The sequence below is a fragment of the Salvelinus fontinalis genome, chromosome 36, assembly GCF_029448725.1.
Source record: "Salvelinus fontinalis isolate EN_2023a chromosome 36, ASM2944872v1, whole genome shotgun sequence".
Classification (NCBI taxonomy): Eukaryota; Metazoa; Chordata; class Actinopteri; order Salmoniformes; family Salmonidae; genus Salvelinus; species Salvelinus fontinalis.
The window spans coordinates 17,984,319-18,008,122 of NC_074700.1; the positions used below are offsets into that span (position 1 = coordinate 17,984,319).

Sequence of the window (23,804 nt, forward strand, 5' to 3'; positions counted from 1 at the left end):
GTACTTCTCCTGTCTTATCCAGTGTCCTGTGTGAATTTAAGTATGCTCTCTCTAATTCTCTCCTTCTCTCTTTCTTTCTCTCTCTCGGAGGACCTGAGCCCTAGGACCATGCGTCAGGACTACCGGGCATGATGACTCCTTGCTGTCCCCAGTCCACCTGGCCTTGCTGCTGTTCCAGTTTCAACTGTTCTGCCTGCGGTTATGGAACCCTGACCTGTCCCCCGGACGTGCTACCTGTCCCAGACCTGCTGTTTTCAACTCTTAATGATCGGCTATGAAAAGCCAACTGACATTTATTCCTGATTATTATTTGACCATGCTGGTCATTTATGAACATTTTGAACATCTTGGCCATGTTCTGTTATAATCTCCACCCGGCACAGCCAGAAGAGGACTGGCCACCCCTCATAGCCTGGTTCCTAGAAGCCACCGTGCTTCTACACCTGCATTGCTTGCTGTTTGGGGTTTTAGCCTGGGTTTCTGTACAGCACTTCGAGATATTAGCTGATGTACGAAGGGCTATATAAAATAAACTTGATTTGATTTGAACAGGATTTTAATGTTTAGTCCATAATGTTGCTTTATTGGTGGTTAGGCTATTAGCTGTCCAAAAGTAGGCTTCATGGAAAGTGCAATACTGTTGGGCCCCCGAGTGGCGCAGCGGTCTAAGGCACTGCATCTCAGTGCAAGTTGTGTCACTGTAGTCCCTGGTTTGAATCCAGGCTGCATCACATCTGGCTGTGATTGGGAGTCCCATAGGGCGGTGCACAATTGGCCCAGCGTCGTCCATGTTTGGCCGGGGTAGGCCGTCATTGTAAATAAGAATTTGTTCTTAACTGACTTGCCTAGTTAAATAAAAAATCGATATAACTGTGGGTTTTCAGTGAATGGAAGCAAATCACAAAGCTCATATGCAGGAAAATTCTCAGCAATAAAAGTGTGATCAAATTACATTTGTTATAACTGACTGAGATGAGTGTAGGTCTATACCTTATATTCATGCAGCAAGGGTGTATGGTACCACATAGAGACCTAAAAAGAACATTTATTCTAAAGCCTGGTGTTCCCATGACTATAAAAACACTTTCCAAGACACTTTCTTAAAATGATAAGGGTGTTATTATAAATGACCAGCTCTTTTCAATTCAAGACCGCTGCCAGGTGTATATGTGAATTATCTTGAAGATCACTGATATTTTGCCACACATTTTATAAAGATGTCTGTTCATTGAATGTACATACAGAACTACCTAAAATTATCTAGATTTGTGTTTCAAAACCTCACATATGACCGAGAGGGACATGAGATGTAATTTGCTTTGCCCTACATGACATAGTAACGCATTGCTGGTTTTCTGAACTCATCAAATAAAATCTTATATTAAAATTACAATTAAACCACTGCAATATCAATACTGATATGTTAGCAAAGAAAATAAACTGCATGTTGTACAAATTATGAAACTTTTTTTTTTTTTACAATATTCCATAGAAGAAGGCTCAGACACATCTGCCTAGTCCAGGCATTGTTTGTAGTAGTTTAAAGAAGGTGTCCGGTAATAGTGGGTGTGGAGTCGGTTGCCATGGTGAGGTCACATCACTGCTTAACTCAGTGCAGGGTATTAGTGGGCATGCATCCACACAGGGCTCGCCTCTCTGCCCTCAACACCAGGGTCTCAGTCTAGGAAGAAACAGAGGCAATGCCATGTTAGAGAGCACCAGTCTGAGTAAACCTTTTAAACAAGACTAATACATTACTTTGTCCATTAACTTATAGAGAACGGAAATGTGTCTTTTCGCTCACAATCCAACCCTCCGAGACACACACACCCGCGGGGTCGGAAGCAATGGGTCAGCCGCAGTGCAGCGCCTCAGGAGCAATTGTAGGGGGTTAAGTGCCTTGCTCAAGGGCACAACGGCAGGCAACTTATAGAAGAACTGTACAGAGGAACTTTTGACCAAGATGGACGACGACAGCAAGACTTATAAATCTGCCCGGAGAAAGCAGCCGAGCAAGCGAAACAGTATGTTTAACCCATGTACATATCTCATGGTGTCTGGCCAAAAAGAGTATGACATGTCATATTATTTTTGCCAGACACCATCAGATACGTGTACTACAGATACTAAGACAGAGGGGCGCTGGTTGACGCTTTCTCTGATGAAAGATTCGGCCTCTTGCAAATTTAAGGAAACTTATGAAACACGGATCGACAAGAATGAGAAATCATTTCAAATGTTTTTATTTTTTATGTTGACTGGATTCTGTTGGCATCCATGTTTCCACGCCCCTTTGTAGGCTGAATGTCATTACACTCATGGTGTTTGTAAAATATATCCCTTTCCGTTCAAATGGCAGGTGCATAATCCACTCTTTCGGATGCCGGACTTATTTTGGGGTAGACGAACGTACGCAGGTAACCTACTTAACTTTCTATTTAAAAAAATGTCCTGTTAAAAAATAGAGACCCCATGACTATCATGGTATAATTCACACTCTGGATGGCACTTAAAATGAATTTACTGCTGTACGGGTTAAAAAAATACTGAGCTTGAATGCAAACACTCTAACAAAACTTTTGGAATTAATTTATGATTTACTTGAACAGGGAAATATCTCAAACCTAAGCTGAAGCATTTAATGCGTTGAACCATCATAATTATAAAAATCCTCCTTTCATCGATTAAGGTTCAAAATGACTAGGGGAAACATCTGCCAATGTGCCATTGAGCAAGGCACTTAACCCTAGTTCCTCCTGTAAGTCACTCTGGATAAGAGCATCTGCTAAAAGACTCAAATGTAAATGTATATGTTATGGCTCCCCTAAACTGGGTCTGTGCCCCACCTTGGCCACACCATTGAAAATGTACTGGACACGCCACTGATCAGTGGTTGAAGTGGAATGAAATAGGTACTGGTACTCATTTTGGGTGCTGGAAGTCTTCGTTTAGGTGGTGGTACTCATAATATAATAAAGCCAATAGCCTATTCTATAGCAGGTGCCAGTTCTCAATCTATAGAAAAATTAGAGGTGGACATCTCCAGCCCAATATGCAATAGTCATTACACTGTACTTACAAGAATAATTACAATGTAACATAAGGTGTAACTGAAACAGAGAGGGATAGGAACTGTTACCTGGGCATCGAGGTTGAAAGCAGTCTTCTTGAGGTCTTGCAGTGCCCTCTGCATGAATTCAAATGCATGACAGTCCACACAGGGACGACCTGCAAGACAATGAGACAAAATACAATAACAGTGTTCAGTATGATTAATTATATATAGGCTACTGCATTTGTGAAAGCAAAATCAATATCTGAAGACTTTTATAATTACAAGTAATACCTTATATGCTGCTACACTTCATCAATCAATGGCTGTTCTCAATTGGTTAAACTATCGATTAGGCAATCAGATTTGATTTTGTGTAGGTCTAATAAAATCACACTTTTTTTCTATCTATGCACAATAGTCCTCCGCACAACAGTAACAAACGCTCATTGTGTGTAATCGCAAAAAGAACAAATACAATAAAACCTATTAAATAAAACCACTTACTTTCGGCAGGTATTACCGTCCCTGTCTCCTGCTCGATAAAGCCTGGCCTAAAAGACAGCATCTGCACGGCCAAGAGCAGCATCACCGCTTTCAAATAGACGCTCGATGCCATACCACCGGTGCAGCATGTCAAGAGGAAGACCTGGAAAACGGATAGGCAGCTATCATATTACGAAGCACTGGTAGGCTAAATGAAAACGATTGTAGGCTGCGTTTGCTCAGCAAAAGAATCACTAGGGGCTCCCGAGTGGCGCAGCGGTCTAAGGCACTGCATCCAGGCTGTATCACAACCGGCCGTGATTAGGAGTCCCATAGGGCGACGCACAATTGGCCAAATGTCGTTCGGGTTTGGCCGGTGTAGACTGTCATTGTAAATAAGAATTTGTTCTTAACTGACTTGCCTAGTTAAATAAAGGTTACATTTATAAATAAATAAATGTTTACATAGGCCTACTGTTTTACCCACTTCATATGCATATACATACTTAATTCTAGTCAAGGCTCATCCTATATAACTTACTGTGCATATTGTCTATTTCATCCTATATAACATATACTGTCCATACTGTCTATTTCAAACCATTATATAGGCCTACATACAAATATATATAGATGTATATATATCAAACCAGGAACCCTCTGCACACATCAACAACTGCCTCCCACGAAGCATCGTTGCCCATCCCTTCACAAAAGCCGCGGATTTGCAGAGCAAGGTCTCAGAGCGAGTGACGTCACCGATTGAAACGCTATTGTCGCGCACCCCGCTAACTAGCTAGCCATTTCACATCGGTTACAGAAGCATTAAAATGTAGGCCCACTCACTGTGTGTGTTAATGAAGAGACGATTCTGTTGAATATGAATTCGATGGGCAGAAAGCGCATGCGTATAAAACCCCTCTGTAAATTAGGCGAACGGATTGTCCCCTGAAAGCCCGTAAAATTATGCTAAATTGTTTTATTCATTGCAAATTAAATGTTGGCCTCTCTGGTTCGCTATGTTGGTCACATGTCTTATTGGCTAATTTAACCACAGCACTAATTTTAGCATCTTTAGTTGCATAACCTTAAATATACAGTAATTGTTGTACAATAATATTCCTACAGGCCTGTCTATTTTAAGAAATGTTTTAGTTGCATAACTCTAACACGCGAAATGAATGGTAAATAAATGCAATGCTGTTGTACACCTCAAGTGTTCTGTAAAGTAATTATTTTCAAAAGGCCCTGTAAAATAATATTTTTTGAGGACAGGTAAGAGAGAGGTGAGTTTATTTTGATCTCCCCGATATGAATATGTGGGTGGGTCCTAACAGTTCTGTTTTCTTAGGTAGCCTGTTAAAATGCCCGAACTCAATACATTTCTTTTTCCAAGATGGCGTCGATGAAGGACAGCGACACCGGCCTGTGGCTCCATAATAAACTAGGATCAACGGACGAGCTTTGGGCGCCTTCTAGTATTGCTTCACTCCTCACAGTTTCAGTTATCGACAATATACGGTTGTGTTTTTCGAGTTTGTCGCCTCCAGTGAAGCTAAAACTCTTGCTAGGGATGCTGCATCTTCCCAGGCGGACTGTTGACGAGGTGGGTAACGTTACGAGAGTTGATATGACTGATTGAGCACTAGGTAGCTAGTTTAGATGGAATTATGCAACAGGCAGCCTTGACCGAGTTTCTAGCTGATGTTTCCTGAGCGGGAAGTATAGTTGTAACGTTAATGAACACCATGCTTACAAGCTGTTTCAAGTGTATACTTAGCTAGTTAGCCGCAGATATGGCGATGCAGACAGTCAACATCATTACACCGTGTTCTCTACTCTAGTTAAACTATCGATAACAAGCAGTCCGCATCGATCGCTTCCTTGCTTAGCTAGATTGCTGCTAACGTCAGCTGTGTAGGTAAGTGTCTACAGACCGGAGGTAGCTAACTATCGCGGCTAGGCTAATTCTGTCCAGTCGTATGTTTTGTTTACACATGCCTTCTTTTCATAAACACCACGTTAGTTAGCTAACCTAAAATGTAGCATTTGAACTGTTTGTAGTGTAGTCGTATTTGTCATCTGATTTGTCTGAGAGTCATTCAAATGCTGAACTTGTCGGAGTTTTGTCTGTCAGGTGGTTTCGCGTTTTGTTTTTAAATATTTTATTTCACCTTTGTTTAACCAGGTAGGCCAGTTGAGAACAAGTGCGACATGGCCAAGATAAAGCAAAGCAGTGCGACACAAACACAGAGTTACACATGGAATAAACAAACCTACAGTCAATAACACAATAGAAAAGTCTATATACAGTGTGTGCAAATTAAGTAAGATTAGGGAGATAAGGCAATAAATAGGCCATAGTGGCGAAATAATTACAATTTAGCAATTAACGACTGGAGTGATAGATGTGCAGAAGATGAATGTGCACTGGGGTGCAAAGGAGAAGAAAAAAAATAACAATGAGGTAGTTGGGTGTGCTATTTACAGATGGGCTATGTACAGGTGCAATGATCTGTAAGATGCTCTGACAGCTGATGCTTAAAGTTAGTGAGGGAGATATGAGTTTCCAGCCTCAGTGATTTTTTTTTTTTTTTTTGCAATTCGTTCCAGTCATTGGCAGCAGAGAACTGGAAGGAAATGCGGCCAAAGAGGAATTGGCTTTGGGGATGACCAGTGAAATATACCTGCTGGAGCGCATGCTACGGGTGGGTGCCGCTATGGTGACCAGTGAGCTGAGATAAGACGGGGCTTTACCTAGCAAAGAGTTATAGATGACCTGGAGCCAGTGGGTTTGGCGACGAATTTGAAGCGAGGGCCAGCCAACGAGAGCATACAGGTCGCAGTGGTGGGTAGTAAATGGGGCTTGTGTGACAAAACAGATGGCACTGTGATAGACTGCATCCAATTTGCTGAGTAGAGTTTTGGAGGCTATTTTGTAAATGACATCGCCAAAGTCAAGGATCGGTAGGATAGTCAGTTTTACGAGGGTATGTTTGGCAGCATGAGTAAAGGAGGCTTTGTTTCGAAATAGGAAGCCGATTCTAGATTTCATTTTGGATTGGACTGCCAGTTAGTGCCATTTTGGAGGGCGTAACCAGCGAGCTAGCTAGGTCACAATTCCAAACTAGTGGGAGATGGTCTTTGAAATAGTTGTTGCTCTATTTTAAATCTGCTATCAACAGTTAAACTTTCTATTAAGCTTTGATAAATAAAACTCAACTGGTGTTGTAAACCAGGTGCATTCCATAAAATGTGTCAACATTGCTTTGTTTACCCATTCTATTTCCCTGATTTAATACCGGTAAGCGATTGAATTAGCTACATGTAGGCTATACAGTTAGACTTGTTACTTCCATTTTTTATGACCATAACAAAATCTGTATCTCCTGCCATATATTATCTCTAAAATTAGTCCAAAGTTCTTTGCACTCCTAAGTATCATCCAATGGAGACAGCTCTGGTTGACATTCTGCACAACGGAAGTTGTAGCTTCTATGTACGATTGAATATACTTTATTGTTCATTTACATGGAAATTCATTTTGTGCGATCACAATACAAATGCACAAAAACGCTGGAAAGTTAATAGGGCTGCATTTACACAGGCAGCCAATTCAGATAATTTTTTCCACTAATTAGTCTTTTGACCAATCACATCAGATATTTTTCAGAGTTGATCTGATTAGACCAGTTAGTGGATAAAAGATCAGAATTGGGCTGTCAGTTTAAATGCAGCTTTTTTTTTATTTTTTTTTTAGCTTAACGCACACCATCACAGTCCCTGCAGCCTTCTGTCTGACCATATATATATATTGGTCCCACTGTTCAGCAGCCTAGTGGCTGATGGAATGAAAATTGCCGTGCTCCTATTCTTGCTGAACAGTGGGACCTTATATCTCCTTCTGGAGGACAGCAGCTCAAAACATTGGACCAGATTGTGTGCAGGGTTCTCTATGATGCACTTGGCCTTGTCCATCTATGAGGGAGGCCATGAAGCCCCCTGCACTGCAGCCTGCTGAGCTTGGAACACAGGTTTAAGGTCCTCCCGATGATGCCTCATGCCTTTTGCACACACTGTATATAGACTTTATTTTTTTCCTACTGTGTCATTGACTTGTTTATTGTGTTATTGGCTTGTTTATTGTTTACTCCATGTGTAACACTGTGTTGTTGTCTGTGTCACACTGCTTTGCTTTATCTTGGCCAGGTCGCAGTTGTAAATAAGAACTTGTTCTCAACTAGCCTACCTGGTTAAATAAAGGTGAAATATATATATTTTTTTAAGTTTGTGGACTTCAGTGCATCAGCTGTATGTGACCAGCCGAAAAAACCTTTCCAAGCCAAACCATATCATAACCGCTAAACACAGCCTACATCGTAGCTAAAGTAACCATAGTCAGCATAGCTAACAGAACTAAAGCGTTAGTAAACCCGCTTCAATCATGCAGTAACGTTAGTGTATCGTCAGTAAGCAGTTTAGCGCTTACCACCAGCTGGCCCCGGTGGCAATAAATTAGTAAAACCAATAACTTACCTTGACTTGGAACAGTTCCAGTGCTGTGTTGGACAGTCATAGCCAGCTAGCTAACATAGCATCCATCTGTTTGAGCAGGGTGTTTGAGTAGGCTAAACTAGCTAGCTGCATTTACTAGCTAAGTTAGATTTTTTTTAAAGAAATGAATTTGTTCAAAAGTGTTCATCTATTGTCTTTTTCTCTCTGAGTCAACTACTCACCACATGTTATGCACTGCACTGCTAGCTAGTTGTAGCTTATGCTTTCAGTACTAGATTGATTCATTCTGTGATCCTTTGATTGGGTGGACATGTCAGTTCATGCTGCAAGGGCTCTGATAGGTTGGCGGATGTCCTTCGGAAGTTGTCATAATTACTGTGTAGGTTTATGGAATGGGGTGAGAACAATGAGCCTCCTAGGTTTTGTATTAAAGTCAATGTACCCAGAAGTCGACGGAAGCTAGCTGTCCTCTGGCTACATCATGGTGCTACCTACAGAGTGCTGTTGAGGCTGCTGTAGACCTTATTGCAAAACAGTGTGTTATAATAAATTATTTGGTGATGTGAATAATATTTAGTGTAGTTTTATCAAATCAGGTTAACTTTTGGAATGTTTAAATTTTATGAAATTCACTGAGGAGGATGGTCCTCTCTTGCATCCTCTGAGGAGCCTCAACTGGTGGTGTAGTTGGCGAGTGCCGGGTGTTGACATATATTCAATTTCCGTTCCCTGCTCTAACCTCCATATCCATATCTAACCTCCTCTGCCCCTCTACACACCCTGCCCCATGGAGATTCTAGGTTCAGTTTATTTCTATACCTTGATCTATACCATTTGTATAAACTGCTTTAGGCCTACTGTGAGCCATGCATGTAAAGCCTAAAAACACATTACCATTCCACAAGATTGGACAATAAAGTTTTTGTATCTTGCTCTACTCACCTCCACAATCATCTCCTCCCTGACCCTATCTGTGCAGATGAAGGAGGCCCTGTCCGAGATCATCCAGCTGGCCACGGTGGACTCTGAGCCATGGGTACTGATGGTGGCAGACATCCTAAAGTCTTTCCCTGAGACGGGCTCCCTCAACCTGGACCTGGAGGAGCAGAACCCCAATGTACAGGACATCCTGGGGGAGCTCCGCGAGAAAGGTGGGTACACTACCATATGTCAGGGGTCACTAGTCAAGGGGGAAAATGAGAACAGCAGGAGTCATTGAGGTTCATGGTTCTAGCTTTGTCACTGAAGTGAATGATTTATGAAAATGGTGCTCTGTTTTTTTGTTGTTGTACCTATTTCAAATAGGATTCATTTTCCAGCATGTTGGTGCTGCTTTACAATCGCCTGTTGATTGGCCGTGAATCAGAGTGGAGAATCGTTTTTTGTATTCAGTACATGAGCGGTGAATTGTTGAGCTCTAGACTACTTGTCATTATGCACTTTTTATTTATCACCTGTGTACATGTATGTAGAGGTACTGGTTGGTTATAGCATGATGCAGACAGGCAAGTGTACTAACGGCTTTCGCTTGCTCTTTGGGGTCTAGGTCGAGTTACTGTAAAAACACTGTCAGCTGCTGATGTAAAAAGTGATTAATTAAGCTTTCAAGATCCATTTAGAGATGTAATAAACAAGAAAATAAATGCTTTTGATTGCTCTCCTCCCTGCAGTGAGTGAGTGTGAGGCGTCAGCCATGCTCCCTCTGGAGTGCCAGTACCTGAACAAGAGCGCCCTGACCACACTGGTGGGCCCACTCACGCCACCCGTCAAACACTTCCAGCTGAAGAGGAAGCCCAAGAGTGCCACGCTCAGGGCAGAGCTGCTGCAGAAATGTAAGATAAGACACTTTACTTTATCCAGGGTACATGACAAGGGTCTAAAATGGCCACCTCGTCTCTTCACCTCAATCTCTGCATCTTCATCTGGGGACAAATGTATCGAGCGTCTCAGATTAGTAGTGCTGATCTGGGATGAGGACCCCCTCCTGTCCATTTACTGTTATTAGTGCAGATGAAGGAAAGCAGATGAGAAAAGGAAGCCACTTTAGACTGTTGAAATGCCTCCCCATGTTTCAGGTCTCCTCTCCTTTGTGCTAATTTTACAGAAAGTTGAATGGGCTTTTTTGTCACATTGATGAATGGTCATGACTCATGTTCATTGCGGCACGCACTGGAAAACAAACATGCGCATTTCTTATTGGACAAGTTAATGTAGTCCCTCCCTGTTTGTAAGTTTTCTTCTGTCAGGTGCCAAATGAACAGCACCCTTGAGTGTATTCACAAGGCGCCTAACGGAACCAAACAGGATGAAAAATGACCGACCTGAATTGGTTCAATTGAAAGTCTTATTTTAGTTTTAAAATGTTTTCCATTGCCAAATGTTATGCTACAATGTTCACTGATTTAATACACCCCATTGACTCATTTATATTGCGTTTTCAGCCACAGAGACAGCTCAACAGCTTAAGAAGACAGCGGGAGTGCCTTTCCACGCCAAAGGAAGAGGCCTGGTCAAGAAGATGGACACCACCAGTGAGTTTGACACACTTCTTGTTGTTGCCAAGACTATGCCTATGAACACTTACACCATTTATACCAGGGTTTAGCCTGTAATTGAAGCGCTATTCAGTTCAATCTAGTCATTTGTTGCTGCTGGAGTGAAACATGCTTTTATTAGCACAATCATTGCGGAACAATTCTAAATGTAATTGCGTGTTAAACTTTTTTGATGGCAACGATTTCACATAGCTACAGCAAATCGCTTCCTCGTTGTGTAGTGTGGGGACCCCAGGAAAAGCATGCTCCAAAAACACATACCTCATTTTAGAAATGGCAAAGCTCTCAGTATTGTGATGCAAGGTCTTTTAGATGTTGTACACATTCAATTGATCTATTTGCAATGTTCTATTCCATTTTGTTGCGAAAAAATAACTTATCCTTTAATTGTTTGAAACCTGAACATTTAACTGCAAATAACAGGGCATATCTTACCTTGCTTCAAAGTATCCTGTATCCAAAATCCCATCAAACATTGAGGCAATTATTTTATAAAGACTTCCATATGCCAATGAATTCAGTAGTCTATTTCTCTCATGTTCTATTTGTTTCCTTCAATGTCCAGTATCCAGAAGTAGAATCCTGGTCATATTAGCGCGTGTGCGGTGCGTTTGACAGTGTTTTCCCACTAATTGCATTATGGAATGGACATTCGCGTGTCGCCTACTGCCTTGTGCAACTGGATTCTGGAATCCCTGACGGGCTGCCCCCAGGTTGTGAAGGTAGGCACCTCATCTTCACTGATTCTCAACACGGCCCCACAAGGGTGTGTCCTCAGTCCCGTCCTGTATTCCCTGTATACCCACGACTGCATGGTCTCAGAGTTCCAATTCCATCATCAAGTTCGCTGACGATATGACAGTAGTAGGCCTGATTTACCAACTATGACGAGACGGCCTACAGGGAGGTGGTAGGCACTCTGACAGCATGGTGCCAGGTAAACAACCTCTCCCTCAAATGTTAGCAAAACTAAGGTGCTGATTTGTGGACTTCAGGAGGAACCAGGCTGGACACGCCCCCATCATCATCAACGGGGCCGCCGTGGAGACAGTCAATAACTTCAAATTCTTCAGCGTGCATATCTCAGAGAAGCAGAAATGGTCTAACCACTGGGACATTGTAGTGAAAAAGGCACGACAGAGACTCTTAAACAGGATGCTGAAGAAATCCGGCCTATCCCAGAGGGCCCTCAGTGTTCAACAGGTGCACCATCGAGAGCATACTGTCGGGCTGGGTCACTGCCTGGTATGGAAACTCCACTGCCGCGGACCGCAGGACTCTTTAGATGGCGATACGTGCAGCTGAAAGCACCAGGTGTCACAGGAAGGCCAAGAAGATCATCAGGGACCCCAGCCACCCAAACCATGCCCTGTTCAATCACTCAGACGTGGGCAGACTGGACAATAGTTTCTACCCTCAGACCATCAGGCTGCTGAATATCCACCACTAGTCAGCTATCTGCTCCAGCCTCCCCACTGCTACTCCCTATGGAACTTTTCCCCCCAACTACTCCTGCTATGGACATTTCCCACCCTCACACCCTCAATGGTCACTTACATTACCTGCTGCTCCCCCACCCCTGCTACTCCTGCTATGGACATTCCCCCCTACCCCAATAGCGTTCATCACTGTTGCAGTTATTCATATGTATATTATGTTAAAAAAAAAATATATATATATATATATATATATATATATATATATACATTTTTTGTTTTTATTTCACTTGGTCCCCACACCCCCTCAATGGTCATGTTGCTCTGCCTATGGTCTTTATTCTGCCTCCACCCCAATGGATATTTATTAATCACTGCTACAGTTATGATGTGTGTGTATATAGTGCTATTTGTTTTTTTATTACCATTTTAATAATTTTATTTCACTTAGTCCTGCATCACACCTGCAACCCTGTACATGTGACTATTAAACAATCTGAATCTGTGCATTGCTGTGCTTAATAATGTGAAGAAATTATAGTTGATCAACTTGTTAAGCTAAACGTTCTGATCTGTTGCATCAGATTCATTGCTTTTTAGCAGGGTTTTTTAAGTATCCTAGACCTACTGGTTGTATGAATTTGGGCTCTATCGTCCCTCAACTGCCCCAGTGTCTGTTTTGGAATAGGACATTTCTTTGTTGCACAGAACGACAAGCTGACAAATGGAGTAGGTCAACTTTTCTACTATGGGAGATAGTAGATTGACATACGCTAGTGATTTTGCTGTTCGTTACTCGTCTTGTTGACTGAGGAAAAGTAAATGGACAGTTATTCTAGCATCTTCAAATTGCGGAAGTTGCATCCTTGAGTTGCATGTTCGGTTAATATGAACTACCATACTCTAAATGTGATTTTCTGTCATTTTGAGCACTGTGGGTGGACGCCCTAATCAGGTTACACACCCAATGCATACGAGTCTGGTAAATTTCTCAAATGTCCGCCAGCAGCATACCACCCTGCATACCACTGCTGGCTTGCTTCTGAAGCTAAGCAGGGTTGGTCCTGGTCAGTCCCTGGATGGGAGACCAGATGCTGCTGGAAGTGGTGTTGGAGGGCCAGTAGGAGGCACTCTTTCCTCTGGTCTAAAAAATATCACAATGCCCCAGGGCAGTGATTGGGGACACTGTCCTGTATAGGGTGCCGTCTTTCGGATGGGACGTTAAACGGGTGTCCTGACTCTCTGAGGTCATTAAAGATCCCATGGCACTTATCGTAAGAGTAGGGGTGTTAACCCCGGTGTCCTGGCTAAATTCCCAATCTGGCCCTCAAACCATAATGGTCACCTAATAATCCCCAGTTTACAATTGGCTCATTCATCCCCCTCCTCTCCCCTGTAACTATTCCCCAGGTCGTTGCTGCAAATGAGAACGTGTTCTCAGTCAACTTACCTGGTAAAATAACGGTAAAAAAAAATAAATAAAAAAATGTAAATGCTACCAGTCAAATGTCCGGTAAATGTAAATGCTGCCAGTCAAATGTCCGGTAAATGTAATTGCTGCCAGTCAAATGTCCGGTAAATGTAAATGCTGCCAGTCAAATGTCCGGTAAATGTAAATGCTACCAGTCAACTGTCCGGTAAATGTAAATGCTGCCAGTCAAATGTCCGGTGCCACATTTTCCTGACAGAAAACCTGATTTATACCCCCTGGTATCTGAGTGGTTTCTGAGATCATGTTATCATGTTTTCTACCCTTCCTTCCAGCACCCCTGAAGGGGATCCCCAAAGCCCCGTTCCGCAGCCCCACCACCCCCAGCATGTTCAGCCCCCCCAGCAACCGCACACCCATCGCCCCAGCACGGACACCCCTGCGCAAGGAGAGGGGGGTCAAGGTGACTAAGGGGGCTTAACAAGTGGCATGGGCTGTGTCCAAAATGGCACCCTATTCCCTACATAGTGTGTGTTCAAATGTGTCAAGAGAAGCTGATGAACATTATTCTCTGTTTTCCAGTTGTTAGACATCTCAGAGCTGGATATGGTGGGAGCTGGTAGAGAGGCAAAGAGGAGAAGAAAGACTTTGGGTAACTGCCTTTTCTATTTCCATCTATCCCTCTCTAGCTAGCAGTCTTCACTGTTTTTCACCATCCTTCAGACTCACTGACTCATATTAATGATTATGTGCTAGTGGTATTTGCTACAACATTTAGGACAAGAGAAGTTGAAATTGTTTAGAAAAGTTGAATGTCTTCGCTTAAACCATTTATGGCCCTCTGTGTCACTGTGTGTACAGAAACAGAGGCTGGGGAGAAAGCTGCTAAAGAGGAGGCTGTGGTGGAGAACGCTACACCAGACTATGCTGCTGGACTGGTATCTACACAGGTAGGAACATTCACACACACTCACACAATGTAATGTAACTTATACAGCGATATTGACCCACTCTTCCTGTGTTTCAGAAACTGGGTGCGTTGAACAACGAGAGCGCCCTGCCGTCTACGAGCTACCTGCCGTCTACCCCCAGTATGGTCCCCTCCTCCTCCTACATTCCCAGTTCAGAGACACAGCCAGGTGAGAGAGACACCTACAGAGCTGTTACTCAGATCTCAGGGTAACCCTCCATTTGGCTAGCCTGGGTATCAGTCGGTTTGTGCTAACATTCCACTCCTTGTACCCCAGACAAGTTTTCTGTAGTTACTCCTATCCAATCTTCTCAGATTGGCAGAGTGATATAGCGATTGTCTCATGTCGATAACTGGGTCTTCATTCTAGCGAACGCAGGTGGTTTGGGACGTGACGCCCTGCCGTCGGGTCGCCAGCCTGAGGAGTCAGCCACGCCCGGCGCTGCCGCCACCACCACCCTCCCGGGCCAGTTCAAACAGAGGACGCCCATGTACAACGCCAGCAACACTGCCACCAGCCCCACCGCCCCTGCCTCGCCCAGCACGCCAGCCAGCACCCCCGCCAGCAGCAACGGCCCCCCGGCCGCCGCCACCGCCACGCAGCCCGAGACCCCCACCACACAGCCCCCCCAGCCCCCGACGCCCACGCCCCAGCAGCCCCAGCCCAAGAAGAACCTCTCGCTCACGGTGAGTTGGCTCAAGGCATCATTGGGACTTCCAATATCCACACTAGTATTCTTCTTAGAATTAGGCATTATATTGGGCGAGCGTTCCAATCTGGACTACTTACTATGTGAGACTGCTATGCTTACATACAAACATTGACTGTGGAGATTGTAGTACAGTATGTGGATTGGTGGTTTACTTGCAATGGCTGATGTGTGGTTGTTTGACCTACCTTAGTGGTGTGTAACCTCTGCGCCGCTGTGTGTAACCTCTGCGCCGCTGTGTGTAACCTCTGCGCCGCTGTGTGTAACCTCTGCGCCGCTGTGTGTAACCTCTGCGCCGCTGTGTGTAACCTCTGTGCCGCTGTGTGTAACCTCTGCGCCGCTGTGTGTAACCTCAGAGAGACCAGATGTATGCTGCTCAAGAAATGTTCAAGACGGCCAACAAGGTTACCAGACCAGAGAAAGCGCTCATCCTGGGCTTCATGGCTGGATCCAGAGGTACTGTACTGCTTTCTGCAAAATACTCTCATTTTAGTAAGCTTTTTTGCAACGGATTAGAAATATTCCCTGGAGTATGTCCAGCTAGTCGTATACTGTGAGTTTAACGTTTTAGTAATGTGTTTGACTGGGATGTGGATATGTGCAAGCCCTCTGGTGGGGGTCGCATCTAAGCCTAACTGGCTATTTACTCACATGTACACAAACACACCTTCCAACTCTCTTACCCTCACTGCTAATTGAAAATGTCTGACGTCTGCCATATCACCACACATCTAACTGATCTATCCCCTCCTTCTCCAGAGAACCCTTCTACCATAACACTCTAGAACATCTAACTGATCTATCCCTCCTCCAGAGAACCCTTCTACCATAACACTCTAGAACGTCTAACTGATCTATCCCCTCATCCTCCAGAGAACCCTTCTACCATAACGCTCTAGAACATCTAACTGATCTATCCCCTCATCCTCCAGAGAACCCTTCTACCATAACACTCTAGAATATCTGACTGATCTATCCCCTCCTTCTCCAGAGAACCCGTGTCCGGAGCAGGGGGACATTATCCAGATAAAGCTGAGTGAACACACAGAGATCCTGCCCAAGGCAGATGGCACGGGCAGCACCACCATGCTGGTGGACACAGTGTTTGAGATGAACTACTCCACAGGACAGTGGACCCGCCTCAAGAAGTACAAACCAATCACCAACACCTCCTGAAGTGGCTGCTGGCCTGCCTGTTGGGACTAAACATACATACATACATTTTGCATGCGCAAGCATCAACACACAGACAATCCTCTTCTGGTGGACAGGGACTTGTCACACACACACACTTGTGCATACACACATGGGCCAAATCCAGTGCGTGAGGGGCTAGGGAGGGTTGAGTGGGAGGGATAGGGGGGTACAGGTTAACGGGGTATGGCTCCCTCTTTCAAAGTTCCTGCATTGCCAGGCAAGGGTATCCTCAAGACTTTTTTTTCCCTCCATTGGTTTGTTTTTCTGTTTTGTTTTTGTTTATATGTCCCCTCAGATTCCTGAATGTTTGTTAAGGGGAGGGATACAAAGTTCTACCTTATTTTGATAAGACAACTGTTAACACTTGCTTTACTATTAAAGGTACAAGCATGCCACACTATGTCAAGAGAAAGTCGTTATTACAACTGTCTGTGTTTTTCATTGTGAGAAGGTAAATAATGGGACGTTTGCAGCTTCCTACTTACTGTCAAAGAATGATTTGAAAAGAACAAAGAAAAGAGCCTGAACGCATCAGAATAATGTGACAGAGGGATGATCTGCTGTTTCCTTTGTGCTCTCTAGTTCTGTTTTGGAACATTCTGGAGAAAGCCGTTTTTCATCCTTACCAAGAAGGGAAGAAAATAAAGTGAAAACATGTTCAGATTCCAGAGTGTTTAACGTCAGTCCTTCAGAACATCGCTCTCCTCCTGACTCTAAGTTCATGATGATTAGGGTAAAGGTGGTCTATGGTAAAGACGCACCGTTGACAGCTTCGTCCACACTGATCTGTCGGATTACTCTTCAAGACGAAGTTCAGGCAACGGGGGTTGCACTAGCATGACGATACCTGTCGTAAGACAATGCAGTCTCACTGGTATTTAGTACAGTATGAATCAGTGGCGGCTTGTCCATTAGCGTGTTGGGGGCGGCGCCCTATAGTCCAAAATAAAGTATGTTTAAAACACTCATAAGTGCTGTAGCCTTTACATTTTACGGTTTAAATATGTTCCAAACTATTATTGCAGTTGGCCTCTTATTGCTCTGAGGGGGGCAGGTTTTTAGCATCCAGGACAGATTACATTGACGGATAGCGGTTCTGAGAAGAAACGCACTGCTGCTTCAAGTCTATTGCTCCTCTTGGGGCGTTGAGCGTGAACGCCCTAGCTGCTCTGATCTAACTCCATTCCAACAGCAGGCAGTAATCATGGTCAACAGATGTGAAAATGAATGGGATTTTGGCGCTGACAGGCAGCATCTCGTGGTGGGATTAGCGGCTGTGAGTATACTGTATGTCATTACAATCTGAAATCATGAATAAAGTTAACTCATCTGACCTGACCTTCTGTCATGTTCATGACAGAGATTTAGGCTCCAAGATGAAAGGTTGGTGGAATTCGTTTCCAGATTAGCCAACACCGCTTGAATGTTCATTGCTTGCTACTTGATGAGGCCCAATCCTTCAGTCGACTCAGACTGGCGCTTTGCTTTGGTGTATCTCCCAAAATTATGTATTCTTATTCACTAATGGAGGAGAGGATAAGGTTTTTATTTTTTGCAAGGCAATATAGTTGGCAATAAAGCTTTTCTCTGAAATTTCAGTTATGCCAGAACTGTTTTTGATCTGCAGTCATTTCTGGTTTCTATCAGGACTGGTGCTATTCTGTTATGATGTCATGTCAATCCAGTCAGGTTTTTTAAATAACACATGATTTGGGGCATTTAGTTGAATTTATGGATCTCGCACTGGACCTGTTGAAAAACCCTATTTTCTTGGCGAACTGTTTCCTTTCACTGGTTTAATTAACTATAGTGTATAGGCTAAGGTAATGAAATGCATTTCTGTCCAAACATTTCAGCAGGCCGTCCGCCCCATCTAATCAGTCAATCACGAGCCGCCACTCATATGAATGTCCCTAAGGCTGATTGGACTGTACCAGAGTAAGTGGTCCTCTGCAAGGCCCGCCTTAAAATTTAAGCAAATTACAAGGCTAAGATTTGTCTGTATCCTTTACTCAAAAAAAGTCACTAGAAATTAGCATTTCACCCCCCCCCCCCAAAAACAATTTTTTAAACTAATCTTACCTGATGGGATAGAAAAGCAGACCACAGGCATGAAGCCTGACCACCAGTTTCAACATAGTTCTGAAACACCCTTTTGTGCTTTCCTGATGGCAGTGAAATTATATACAATCGAAGATAAGTATGTCCATGCATGCTTATTTCAGTAATGTAATGGTGCTGAAATTATTGTAACATTAAAAAAAACTTTCTGCACAATTACATTTTTTATGAATATAGCTATATAAATGTAGATTTCCACCTAAACAGACATAGCCAAAAGTAAATTTTTTCATGTGTTGGCCATGCTGAATAGTTCTAGAAAGGTCTGGAACTCACCTTTCTGTGAAACAATGGTTATAAATGGCTGACGTGTACTAACTTTTGAGGTCATAGGTTCAAGTACATAGTACAAATATTATGGAAAATATGAAAAATTATCCCCCCCCCCCCTATTCAGCAAAAGGCCTTTCTAAATATAGTAACAATCAAATTAAAAATGACTTAATATAAGTTTTCACCTTACAACAAAAATAAATGTTATTAAGTGACAAATTGCCACCATTTTACATTACTGTCAAAGTTGTCTGCATTACACAGCTGCCATTCAAATGTCTTCAGACTCCTTACAACTTCAGCTTTAAGTGATTTCGTCCCTCTGTGAGAAAGTAGTCATCATATATACATTTTACAGGTAAAATTCACTTTGAGAGCTTAATCCGTCTGAGAAGACCACAGCAAGTTCAAATGGGGTGGCAGGGTAGCCTAGTGGTTAGAGCGTTGGACTTGTAACCGGAAGGTTGCAAGTTCAAATCCCTGAGCTGACAAGGTACAACTCTGTCGTTCTGCCCCTGAACACTGTTCCTAGGCCGTCATTGAAAATATGAATTTGTTCTTAACTGACTTGCCTTGTGAGATAACGTTAACAAATGCGCACCACCCCTACCAGAAAACAACCAATGAGGGACTGCAACAAACTGAGCCAGAGGAAATCAACCCTTTGGCCAGAAAATGTGACATCACTCCCTATGCAAATGAGGGATGTGAAACCTGACACTTCAAGTATGCTCTGCACTGGAGAATGGCGGCGGAATAAAGGACGTGACGTTCACAAAGCTCTAAACAAAAATATAGGTCGGAAGTGGTCCAGAATGACTACTAATATCCAAGAGGAAGACCATTACACTTTACTGAGTTGCAGTGGAGCCCTGGGGAAGAGTACACTGGACAGAAGAGCGGGTGAATGTAGGGGATGATCAGGTGACAATGGTACACACAAAAAGTAATCAGTATCAAAGTAGGGTTCTTAATTTTTCCCTGTAGGAGCCAATGGTCAGAGCATCCTTTGAAGAATCCTGTTGGGTTCCATGTTGAACCATTTCCACTGAGGTTTCTAAGCGGAACCCAAAATGCTTCAACTTTACCAGATCCACAGATTCTATTGGAGAATCAGGAATATTGGTGGGCTAATGCTAACTTCAGTGACCCTTCCTGCAGGCTCATCCTGACATGTAACAGGAAATTAATCTGCCACTCTCAATAAATCAGACTATTTAAATAGAATCTGTGGCTTTGGTAAAATCTATTTTAATAGTCTGATTTATTGAGAGTAGCAGATTATTTTCCTGTTACATGTCAGGATGTCTTGTCTTAGCTAGCTCTCCCAATCAATACCTGCAGTTACTTTATGCCTCGCTGTATGTCTCTCTCAATTGTCAATATGCCTTGTATACTGTTGTTTAGGTTAGTTATCATTGTTTTAGTTTACAATGGAGCCCCTAGTTCCACTCTTCATACCTCTGACACCTCCTTTGTCCCACCTCCCATACATGCGGTGACCTCACCCATTATAACCAGCATGTCCAGAGATACAATCTCTCTTATCATCACCCGGTGCCTGGGCTTACCTCCGCTGTACCCGCACCCCACCATACCCCTGTCTGCACATTATGCCCTGAATCTATTCTACCACGCCCTGAAATCTGCTCCTTTTATTCTTTGTCCCCAACACTCTAGGCGACCAGTTTTGATAGCCTTTAGCCGCACCCTCATCCTCCTCTGTTCCTCGGGTGATGTGGAGGTAAACCCAGGCCCTGCATGTCCCCAGGCACCCTCATTTGTTGACTTCTGTGATCGAAAAAGCCTTGGTTTCATGCATGTCAACATCAGAAGCCTCCTCCCTAAGTTTGTTTTACTCACTGCTTTAGCACACTCTGCCAACCCTGATGTCCTTGCCGTGTCTGAATCCTGGCTCAGGAAGGCCACCAAAAATTCGGAGATTTCCATACCCAACTATAACATTTTCCGTCAAGATAGAATTGCCAAAGGGGGAGGAGTTGCAATCTACTGCAGAGATAGCCTGCAAAGTAATGTCATACTTTCCAGGTCCATTCCCAAACAGTTCGAACTTCTAATTTTAAAAATGAATCTCTCCAGAAATAAGTCTCTCACTGTTGCCGCCTGCTACCGACCCCCCTCAGCTCCCAGCTGTGCCCTGGACACCATTTGTGAATTGATCGTCCCCCATCTAGCTTCAGAGTTTGTTCTGCTAGGTGACCTAAACTGGGATATGCTTAACACCCCGGCAGTCCTACAATCTAAGCTAGATGCCCTCAATCTCACACAAATCATCAAGGAACCCACCAGGTACAACCCTAAATCTGTAAACATGGGCACCCTCATAGACATTATCCTGACCAACTTGCCCTCCAAATACACCTATGCTGTCTTCAATCAAGATCTCAGCGATCACTGCCTTATTGCCTGTATCCGCTACGGGTCCGCGGTCAAACGTCCACCCCTCATCACTGTCAAACGCTCCCTAAAACACTTCTGCGAGCAGGCCTTTCTAATTGACCTGGCCCAGGTATCCTGGAAGGATATTGACCTCATCCCGTCAGTTGAGGATGCCTGGTCATTCTTAAAAAGTAACTTCCTCACCATCTTAGATAAGCATGCCCCTTTCAAAAAACGCAGAACTAAGAACAGATATAGCCCTTGGTTCACTCCAGACCTGACTGCCCTCGACCAGCACAAAAACATCCTGTGGCGGACTGCAATAGCATCGAATAGTCCCCGCGATATGCAACTGTTCAGGAAAGTCAGGAACCAATACACGCAGTCAGTCAGGAAAGCAAAGGCTAGCTTTTTCAAGCAGAAATTTGCATCCTGTAGCTCTAACTCCAAAAAGTTCTGGGACACTGTAAAGTCCATGGAGAACAAGAGCACCTCCTCCCAGCTGCCCACTGCACTGAGGCTAGGTAACACGGTGACCACCGATAAATCCATGATAATCGAAAACTTCAACAAGCATTTCTCAACGGCTGGCCATGCCTTCCACCTGGCTACTCCAACCTCGGCCAACAGCCCCCCCCCCCGCAGCTACTCGCCCAAGCGTCCCCAGCTTCTCCTTTACCCAAATCCAGATAGCAGATGTCCTGAAAGAGCTGCAAAACCTGGACCCATACAAATCAGCTGGGCTTGACAATCTAGACCCTCTATTTCTGAAACTATCCGCTTCCATTGTCGCAACCCCTATTATCAGCCTGTTCAACCTGTCTTCAAAGGGGGAGACACACTGGACCCAAACTGTTACAGACCTATATCCATCCTGCCCTGCCTATCTAAGGTCTTCGAAAGCCAAGTTAATAAACAGATAACTGACCATCTCGAATCCCACCGTACATTCTCCGCTGTGCAATCCGGTTTCCGAACCGGTCACGGGTGCACCTCAACCACGCTCAAGGTACTAAACGATATCATAACCGCCATCGATAAAAGACAGTATTGTGCAGCCGTCTTCATGGACCTGGCCAAGGCTTTCGACTCTGTCAATCACCATATTCTTATCGGCAGACTCAGTATCCTCGGTTTTTCTGATTACTGCCTTGCCTGGTTCACCAACTACTTTGCAGACAGAGTTCAGTGTGTCAAATCGGAGGGCATGTTGTCCGGTCCTCTGGCAGTCTCTATGGGGGTACGACAGGGTTCAATTCTCGGGCCGACTCTTTTCTCTGTATATATCAATGATGTTGCTCTTGCTGTGGGAGATTCCCTGATCCACCTCTACGCAGACGACACCATTCTGTATTCTTCTGGCCCTGGACACTGTGCTATCTAACCTCTGCTATCTAACCTCAAAACGAGCTTCAATGCCATACAACACTGCTTCCGTGGCCTCCAACTGCTCTTAAACGCTAGTAAACTCACGCCGCCAAACTCATCCTAGTAAAACTGACTATCCTACCGATCCTCGACTTCGGCGATGTCATCTACAAAATAGCTTCCAATACTCTACTCAGCAAACTAGATGCAGTTTATCATAGTGCCATCCGTTTTGTTACTAAAACACCTTATACCACCCACCACTGCGACCTGTATGCTCTAGTCGGCTGGCCCTCGCTACATATTCGTCGCCAGACCCACTGGCTCCAGGTCATCTATAAGTCCATGCTAGGTAAAGCTCCGCCTTATCTCAGTTCACTGGTCACAATAACAACACCCACCCGTAGCACACGCTCTAGCAGGTATATCTCACTGATCATCCCAAAAGCCAACACCTCATTTGGCTGCCATTCCTTCCAGTTCTCTGCTGTCTTGTGACTGGAACGAATTGCAAAAATCGCTGAAGTTGGACTTTTATTTCCCTCACCAACTTTAAACATCTGCTATCTGAGCAGCTAACCGATCGCTGCAGCTGTACATAGTCCATCTGTAAACAGCCCACCCAATTTACCTACCTCATCCCCATACTGTTTTTATTTATTTCATTTTCTGCTCTTTTGCACACCTGTATCTCTACTTGCCCTTGATCATCTGATAATTTATCACTCCAGTGTTAATCTGCTAAATTGTAATTATTCGCTCCTACGGCCTATTTATTGCCTACCTCATGCCTTTTGCACACAATGTATATAGACTCATTTTGTTTTTTTCCTACTGTGTTATTGACTTGTTAATTGTTTACTCCATGTGTAACTCTGTTGTTTTTGTCTCACTGCTTTGCTTTATCTTGGCCAGGTCGCAGTTGTAAATGAGAACTTGTTCTCAACTAGCCTACCTGGTTAAATAAAGGTGAAATAAAAATAAATAAAATAATTCCTGATTCTCCAATAGAATCTGTGGCTTTGGTAAAATCTATCGACAAATAGAGAGTAGGATGCTACAAGTGAAATCAGATTTTTTACAAACGGAATTGAATGCACACTGCTCTCCTGCAAAATGATGGCATCCAACATGTTCAGCTAACTCCATGTTTCGCGGAACGCTTACAGGTCTGATTGTAAACGTAGGGCTGGGCAGAATGAAATGGGCATTGTGGCAAAAATGTTAGCGGGGTGGAAACTTGTTCTCAGTGTTTATTTCCTGCTCCCCCAGAATTTCAATAAAAAAATTAG

At 43.7% G+C, this 23,804-nt stretch overlaps 2 protein-coding genes across 7 annotated transcripts; one reads left to right on the forward strand and one right to left on the reverse strand.

Annotated features, from left to right (window-relative positions):
• Positions 1-1,028: 1,028 nt before the first annotated feature.
• On the reverse strand, positions 1,029-5,378 carry LOC129835340 (neuropeptide-like protein C4orf48 homolog). 5 transcript variants are annotated; one of them, XM_055900946.1, is made up of 4 exons: positions 5,295-5,378; positions 3,560-3,701; positions 3,140-3,228; positions 1,029-1,681 (listed from the first exon to the last, which is right to left on the reverse strand). In XM_055900946.1, exons 2-4 carry the CDS (start codon positions 3,669-3,671, stop codon positions 1,610-1,612), a joined length of 273 nt encoding a protein of 90 aa, XP_055756921.1. In that variant the 5' UTR covers positions 3,672-3,701; positions 5,295-5,378; the 3' UTR covers positions 1,029-1,609. The 5 variants fall into 5 exon arrangements, with proteins under 5 accessions (XP_055756921.1, XP_055756917.1, XP_055756916.1 ...); XM_055900942.1 differs by lacking the exon at positions 5,295-5,378 and adding an exon at positions 4,920-5,006; XM_055900941.1 differs by lacking the exon at positions 5,295-5,378 and adding an exon at positions 4,385-4,576.
• LOC129835339 (negative elongation factor A-like) lies at positions 4,935-17,018 on the forward strand. 2 transcript variants are annotated; one of them, XM_055900939.1, is made up of 11 exons: positions 4,935-5,144; positions 9,033-9,204; positions 9,724-9,885; positions 10,495-10,584; positions 13,809-13,936; positions 14,056-14,125; positions 14,335-14,423; positions 14,501-14,612; positions 14,814-15,130; positions 15,510-15,609; positions 16,145-17,018. In XM_055900939.1, the coding sequence occupies exons 1-11, from the start codon at positions 4,935-4,937 to the stop codon at positions 16,327-16,329; spliced, it is 1,635 nt and encodes a 544-aa protein (XP_055756914.1). In that variant the 3' UTR covers positions 16,330-17,018. The 2 variants fall into 2 exon arrangements, with proteins under 2 accessions (XP_055756914.1, XP_055756915.1); XM_055900940.1 differs by lacking the exon at positions 4,935-5,144 and adding an exon at positions 5,357-5,459.
• The last annotated feature ends 6,786 nt before the right edge of the window (positions 17,019-23,804 follow it).